This window comes from Amphibalanus amphitrite, unplaced genomic scaffold (genome assembly GCF_019059575.1).
Source record: "Amphibalanus amphitrite isolate SeventyFive unplaced genomic scaffold, NRLGWU_Aamphi_draft 000020F_arrow, whole genome shotgun sequence".
In the NCBI taxonomy this organism is placed as follows: Eukaryota; Metazoa; Arthropoda; class Thecostraca; order Balanomorpha; family Balanidae; genus Amphibalanus; species Amphibalanus amphitrite.
The window spans coordinates 425,858-433,880 of record NW_024881516.1 but is presented as its reverse complement, the minus strand read 5'-3'; the positions used below and the strand labels follow the sequence as shown (position 1 = coordinate 433,880).

General features: G+C 49.6%; 1 protein-coding gene across 1 annotated transcript; it reads right to left on the bottom strand.

Annotated features, from left to right (window-relative positions):
• Positions 1-200: 200 nt before the first annotated feature.
• On the bottom strand, positions 201-6,396 carry LOC122390125 (skin secretory protein xP2-like). Its single transcript, XM_043382801.1, has 2 exons — positions 5,218-6,396; positions 201-597 (listed from the first exon to the last, which is right to left on the bottom strand). The coding sequence occupies exons 1-2, from the start codon at positions 5,828-5,830 to the stop codon at positions 560-562; spliced, it is 651 nt and encodes a 216-aa protein (XP_043238736.1). The 5' UTR covers positions 5,831-6,396; the 3' UTR covers positions 201-559.
• Positions 6,397-8,023: the final 1,627 nt, after the last annotated feature.

The window sequence follows — 8,023 nt, the reverse complement described above, 5'->3', positions numbered from 1 at the left end:
TGCATTGCTCGATAACCCGACCGGTCACAAGTAAAGTTATTCCATCCATTCCCAGAAAGGTGCAGTGACCTTAGATCTTTGTGTACACCGTTGACTGACCTGCCTCCAAAAAAGATGAACGGAAGAGGGAGCTCTCTAAGACTCTCTTGCATCAACTGGAAAACAGCCACCGTTCCCTCGCTCCTGTTGAAAACCCTCCCTACAATAGCAATGTATTACTAATGACATAAACATTTACATAAATGTGCACGTCTAAGGGGCTCTCGAACCACGAGAAGTGGTATTAGCCATACAAATCACAGTTCAGATTCCTATCGTTTCCCAGAAACGCACGGCAGTAGGGACGACAGTGTCCTGGACCCAACCGTTCGATATCCATTTCATAACAAGATGGCTCGGTATACGGCGAGCGTCACTTGATGCCGTGCATCAGCGGCGTGCATCAATGCCATCTGGATGAGATCCTGGTGCCTGTGGGCAGGGGACGACCTGATCTATGGATATCTTCATAGCTGAATGGTATTGAACGGGTTCCGTTGCCGCTATTCACCGACTGTGGTCAGTCTCCCTGAACTGGACTGGCATTTCCAGACGCATCTGTGGACAGACAGACAGACGGACGTCAATGTAGGACGTAGATAAGTGCTCGCAGGTATGTACGGCATCTGATCCATGCAAACGAGTCGACCTTATACCTTGAAAGGAGTTTCGGCCGTCGAAAAAGAAACATTTAGAGCAGAGAAGCAGTGCCGTACCTATTTGTAATTCTTCCTGTTACCGATGCTTCGCTCATTTTCGCAAAAATCCAAAAATTACTAAATACGAAGTACATTGATCTGTTCAATTTGAGCTGCGGCCAGGCCGGGTGTGGGTCTCAGCTAGCCTCGCCATGGTGGGTGGGGGTGGGGGTGTTTTTGGGCACGCCCAATTATCTCGAAAACAATACCAAAAAGCCATCGATAGCCCTAAATACATAAGTTCTTCCAAGGATATACGGGTCATTTCTCGATTAAACCAACTCAACGCTTAGGTCACTTGAAGTCACCAAGGCATTTTCCAAGGTAATCCCGTATCTTTCTTAACCCTCGCCCCGTTGGGGGGCCATTTTGGCCCCCCCCCCCCCTGTGGTTTTTCCTGAATAGCAAGAAAACGGCGGCGTGCAGCGCCGCCAAATTTTCAGTACCTTCCCGGGCATCAATTTGACACCTTCACACCGAATTTCAAGTCTTAGGTCACCTTAGGTCAGGAGTTATTGAGGTCAAACTGAGGTCATGTTCGAGCAAAAATGAGCAAAAAACATGCAATCTTGAAACGCTCACCAAATCTACAGTTATCAAGCAATTTCAAAGTTCTTTATATGGTCTAGTAGACAAAAAACGGCGCTACAAAACTGCTATCTCGGCTTTTCAAAATTTTGGGTTTTTGACCCCAAAAAATTCAAAAAATTGGTTTTTTTAGAAAAACTTCAAAAAATCCAAAATTTTCCAAATTTCGAAAAAACCGGAATATATGTGATAGTCCCTGCGCTCTTCTATATACATACCAAATTTCAGATCGATATCTCGTTTTTTGGCCAAGTTATAGCGAAAAAACTGTTCAAAAATGATGACGTCAAATTTTTGAACTCAATTTTTAGCGATTCTAGACCACGTACGGAAAAACAAAGACCACCATTGAACTCCCCGTGACGAGCTGCATCGATTCAATACCCATTTTATGCAAAAATATTAACTTTGAAATTTGACCTAATTTGACCTGACCTTGACCTGACCTTGACCTGACCTTGACCAAAACGTGACCTAAGCTGGCCCCAAAGGCTGCCTGACCCACATAATCGAATTTGTCATGTAAAATGGACCATAAAACATGTATCACACGACACTTTCATATTGTGACCCCCCCGTGACCTGACCTCTGTGACCTGACCTGGTATCAGTGACCTCAAGTAGCAAAATATGTGTTTAAAGAACATTTCCCCATCGATGATTTTCAATGAAATGCATTTTACTCGATTTTACAACGCATTCCTTGAAATGCCTGTAAACGGTGAAAATTGGACCTTTGACCTGACCTGTGACGTCATCGGTTTGACCTAGGTCAATAAAATTGGGTCACAAGGTAGTTCCCTGATAGGGCTATCCAACACCGTTTGCCGCTTGTCGCTAGGTTGCGTGGTTCTCGAGATCTTAGGGGGGGGGGGGGCCAAAATGGCCCCCCCCCCCAACGTTGCTCGGCAGAGCCCAACGGGGCGCGGGTTAAGATTGTGACAGTTTTAAGTTTTTTTTTCACAAATCAGTCATGGATCACTCATGAACCAAGAGTTAACCCGCGCATGACTGGGATATTTTCCATAACGCGAGTGACGGGGGGGGGGGGGGATTTCAAACGGCGTTTGATAGCCCTAGAAAAACGATCGAACGAAACCTATTTTCATTGATCTCGAGGTCACCGATGACGTCACAGGTCAGGTCAAAGTATAAATTATCAGCATTTTTGCTTGTTCACAATTTAGGCTCTGACCGCCGGCTAACAAGTCCATGATCAGGCTCATTTCTGGTTTACGCTTTCCTTGATATATGCCTTAGATAACCTGAGGATACCGAACTCTTATTATGAATTTTTCAGGTCAAGGCCAGGTCATCCTAGGTCACGAAAATTGTATATCATGTATCGGTCACGAGACGCATGTTTTACGGTCCATTTTACTCGTAGATTTAGAAAACAATGTCGTCTGTGTCTTTGAGATCATTTTCAGCTGAATTTACTGGAGGTCAGGTCACTTCAGGTCAGAAAAGGTCAAATTTTGAAAATAAATTAATGAAATGAATTAAAAATGAACGGGAGGGGATGCGCGGGTTCGTCGCGTTAGAGCGCATTCGATGGCGCTTTCAAAGCTCTGTCGCCGAAAGTTTGTCAGAGTTTATCTCAGTTAAAGGGAATATGTATATACCATTTTTTCAAATTATTTTGTTGGTACATCTTTTATCAGTTGTCATGCTTAAAGTGAACATCCCACCTTAACTTAAGATTTGAGTTGAGATAGCCAAATTGGGGTCCCTGGCCTGCAATCGCCGGTTTTGGCACTCACAAGTCACAACATCGAGAACTGCTTAAATTCCGAGATATTTATATTCAAAGTATGCAGTTTTCGGATTCTAAGGGGCTAATGCATTTGAATACCTCCTTAGCCCGCGCCCTGGAGGGAACTGTTTATAACGCGACCTGGTGGGGGGGGGGGGGCTTTTTTGCCCCCCCCCCCACGTATCTCCGAAACTAGTTGACGGATCCGCAAAATTCAAACGGTGCTCGATAGTCCTGTCAAATTTGTCTAGGGAAATCCAATTTCATTGACCTCGGGGTCACCGATGACGGCACAGGTCAGGTCAGAGATAAAGTTTTTTACCGTTAAGTGTTTTACCGTTCCAGGGATTTTTTTTTTTAAAATTTAGTCCGAACCTTTTGATTGAAAGGATTCACAAGGACAGAGCCCCGTTAAGCGAAGCTTGTTGCGTTGACCCTGCCCTATACCCTCCGATCGCGCAATTCCGGTGCTATAGCAGAATTTAGAGCCCAAAGTTTAACGTGCGCACATAACCGCGCACGGCCGGTCCCCTTAGGTACTGACTTCGCCTGGCTACGGCCTGTCACCAACCGCAACCATACCTGTCAGGAGGAGGCCCATAAACGTCAAGCGCTCGTCGCGCTTCGAACCCGGACTGTTGTAACCGGGAACGAGTGCTCTCACCACGCGGAGTCCAGCGCTCTAGGTTGTACCGACTGAGCTACGGGACCGGCATGCGCTATAACATCGAGTAAAACGCATTTTATCGAAACTCAGCGATAGGGGTCAGCTGCCTGGTACCTAAATACATACAGGGTGTTGCAGATAAATTGGGACAAATTTAAACTTCCTCTAAAACTACTATGTTTTGAGTGACGAAGATAATTTCTTGACATACTTATAGGTTAATGAATACTTTTCATGTTTATGTAAGTTGCGTGGTAATTTTGAGTCGGCTGGTCACAGAACGTGGGTTCAAGCAGACCGCTATCATTTTTTACCGCGCTGACATGCATGCAAATTCTTTACTTATGCCTCATCAAATGTCTAAAAGTAGTATGCATCGAAGAGATGTAAACCTTGGAGGAAGAAGGGATATTGACTCATCCTCTTCTGCCTATTGCAATGACACCTTGCACCGGCTGCTCCCTTGGCTTCCCAGGGGGGTTTAAAGGCAAAATTCAGTGAAATCAGAGGATCCCCGCGAAAACGCTTGCGCGAGCTTACGGTGTAGGCGGCCGCGCCATGAGAAAACGATATATCAGTCAGCACCTCCTGCATGGACTCTTATGCATTAATGCCTATTAGCCTTTTAGCATAGATGTTCAAGTAGCTGTGACGTAAAAATGATTGTTGCCTCTTGGAGGGCCTGGAGAAGCGAGCAGCCACGTGCATATTTTTTCGACGATTGTACTTGTATCTCCGTTACCGAATGTAAGAACAACGCGCAAACACCATGTGTCTGGAAAGGGGAAATAGCCCCCCCCCCTACACACACACCAGGGCGTGGGTTAGAATTTGTGATGTCAGCGCAAATCTAACGATTTTTAAATCGTGTAATAAGCCCTTTGGTACAAGGTGGTGGTATATGCTGCTTTGCGCGCAACATCTGCCGTACTTTTAGGATGCCAAATTATTGCTTCCAAAGAACGTCACAGAAACAGCGGAGGTCCCAAAAAGTGCACAAATGTTAAAGTGTATCTTGTAAAAGTATCTTAAAAACGGTGAATATTTTTCGGTGAAATTTGGTAGATATTCGTTTTTGCTCTTTCTGAACCTAGGGACATCTTTTATGCCAATTCATTAAATTTTTCGAAGGTGGGAGGGTCCCTTTAATCCGAGTTCATGGTCGAGAAACTGTTGCAGCTGCAGTGACCTTTTTAACCTATGTAGCATGACCGTGATGGGACACATAATTGCTTGGATCAAACCCGCCATATATCCAATTAGCTGTCGCAAAGCGAGCACGCAGTGTGCAGTGCGCACAACTCTTGGCAAACAAGGAACGGTACTGAGACAGAAAACGGAGGGCCACGGGACACAGCTCAGTGAGAAGTGCGATTCTGCGGTCCATGGTCTAATGCTGCGTCCCAGTCCGACTGGCTGAGCGCCGCGCTGGTTTTAGCCCGGCGGCCCGCCCACGAGCGGGCACTGACCGAGGGTAGTGTCGCCGGCGGCGGGTGAACCGAGCACGACCAGCACCTCCCTCGGACCGGCTTCCTTATCGGTGCTAGTAGTGCCTGATTCGCCACCAGCGTCTCCGTCGGGCCGTCTTTCCTGGGCCGTCTCCGTCGGCTGCGGCCGCCCCCGTTCAGCGGGAGGGGCCAGTTGCTCTGCCGCTCGCGCCGCTGGCCGTCCACCCTCGGGCTGGTGGCGTTCTCCGTCTCCCGGCGCCGGTGACTGTTTCTCGCTGCCCTCCGAGTCGCTGATCGGTCCCGGAGCCTCCATTGGACCTGACACGTCAACTGGCCCGTGCGCCTCTCCCTGAGTGGCGACATCGCCCTCTCCCTCGCCGCTGAGCGCCATCCTCACGCCGGAGGAGCCCTTCCTGACGCCGAGAGAGGCGGCCGGCCGGTGCGCCACCAGGCCGAGCGTGCTGAGCCCCAGCACGGCCAGCACCAGCAGCACGGCCAGCGGCTGCCAGCCGCGCAGCCGGCGCGGCCGCGGCCGTCGGGTGGCGCCCAGCGGCTGGTAGTCGTGCGAGCCGGCGCCGGGCCGCGACCAGAACACCGAGTACCCGGAGCGCACCCACGAGTCCGGGTTGGCCATCGTGACACCGCGCCGCCCACCCGCCGGGCTTCACGGATACCTGTCACGGACGCGCCCCCGACCGCGTCACGGAGCGCGGCACGGAACAGGTCCTGGCCGCGTCACGCAGCACGTCACGCAGAGTCACGGAGCACGTCACGGAGCGATTCACGAAGCGATTCACGGAGCGCTACACGGAGCGCCCTGCGCGGCGTGGGTCATGGAGCACTGACACGGGCCGAATCGGAGCTGGCGACGGGCGATCTGCCTGAGGTCGCGCTCGGGCTGTCCACGCTGACTGCGCTTGTCTCACTGGGTCACCGGGCCCGCTGCGTCCGCTCAGGACAGTGACGTCACACCAGGACACCGCCGAGCCGAGCGCCGCGCGCTGAGGTCGGCGGCTGGGTCAAGGTGGCAACTGACAGGCAGCCTGGTCCGGCCGGCCCTGCGGTCAGCTGTGCTGGGCGGCCGCCCGTCTGCCTCCGTGCGCCCGGTCTGGTCTCGGCTGGACGTCTGCTGGTGGCACCGGTCGCGCGGCGGACCGGTGCGCGCCCGGCGGCGCCTCTCTGCCCGGCTGGACGGCCAGTGAACTCGGCGCCGTGACCTGGCCGCGCCCGCCGCCCGGCCGTGCACCGCCGCCGGAGCGCGGCCGAGCGGCGCCATCGGACCGATAGCAGCGTGACCGGCAGACCTACACCGCTGAACCGGGAATGACTGTCCCCACAGTCGACCTCACCCGGCTGATAGCTGCTATCTGAACTCGCATATCCACCCAGCTCAATGCAGGGGGGGGGGGGGGAGAAATCAACTGCTTGATTTTTTTCACTAAAACGCGTTGGAATGGCCTAATTACTATACCGTGAATGACTTCATATATGACCAACCTTGACTACCTTGAGACCTTTTTTGCTCTTTGGCAACTGTAGGCCTGTGACGTCATCACAGGTCACCAAGGGGGTTTTGCTTAGGGGAAGCCGGGGTGATCCCGGGCGCGGGGGAAGCCCGGCCACCCCGTTTCCGGCTAAATTATTCATAATAAAATGCTTAAGTGTTTGTCCTTTCATCGTGGCAGCTGAGGTAACGCCAGCGAAAAAGTTAACGCTAACAAAAATTGTATATTGTTAAAGTTATAGAGCAAAAATGCTATTTTAAGGGTTTTTAGCTAAAAACTGAGATATGTTGCACTGTTAATGTTTTACCATACAACCCTAATATTTATACGAATGTTATGAAAGGATCGTTTAAGTGTTTGCAGTGAGAGGTGACGAGGCAGGCTGGATTAAAGGGACCCTCCCACCTTCAAAAAAGTTTATGAATTGGCATGAAAGTGATGTCGCTCGGTTCAGAAAGAGCGAAAACGAATATCTACCAAATTTCACCGAAAAAATGTTCACCGGTTTTCAAGATATTAGACTTTTACTTTTGTTTACTTTTTGGGATCTCCGCTGTTCCTAGCGACTTTATTTGGAAGCAATAGTTTGGCAGCTGAAAGTGCGGCACTTGTTGCGCGCAAAGCAGCATATACCACCGCGTGCTACAAAACGTTTTAGTCAAACATTTAAAAATCGTTAGATATCTGCGCTGACGTCACACATTCAGAGGGGTATTCCTATGCATTAGCCCCTCTGAATCAAAATGCTGCAATTTTGAAATTCAATATTTCCGATTTAAGGCATTTCTCGATGTTGTGAGTGCCGAAACCGGTAATTGTGAGCCAGGGACCCCATTTTGGCTATCTCAACTCAAATCTAATGTTAAGGTGGGAGGGTCCCTTTAAGTATGACATTTTTTCCAAACATCGCTGTTCTAAAATAAAATTAGCACATTGGGGTAACCCCGGGCGAGTGGGCGAGCTTACCCCCAACCGAGAGCAATGCAACTAAACCACTGTTTTCCATGAGATATATGTAGATACTGAGTAGGTTTGGTTTAAACTAGCCCAAAGATAAATTTCGAAAATAAACATGACAAAGCCTCTTCGGCCTGTCGCTCTATTCCAGTGCCTATACCTATCAGGTATGGATGAAAGGTGATTGCTTGCCTGGTTTTTACTGTAAAATATGGGAGGTATCTGCTCCATTTTAACGGTTTTTAGTTACCCTCCATCAGTTTATATCAATAAGTGACTACGTTTATGTTTGTATGCTATAAGAACGGTCTGGGTCATGTCACTTGAGGTCAACTAGGGTTAAACTACGTTTTTGCAGATAACGC

What these genes read in the sequence shown, in the direction of transcription:
- LOC122390125 (XM_043382801.1), bottom strand. Translation starts at nt 5,830, where the DNA reads ATGGCCAACCCGGACTCGTGGGTGCGCTCCGGGTACTCGGTGTTCTGG. An exon ending in CGCCGGCGACACTACCCTCG is followed by an intron (nt 598 to 5,217) that starts GTCAGTGCCCGC and finishes GTCTGTCCACAG; the next exon opens with ATGCGTCTGGAAATGCCAGT.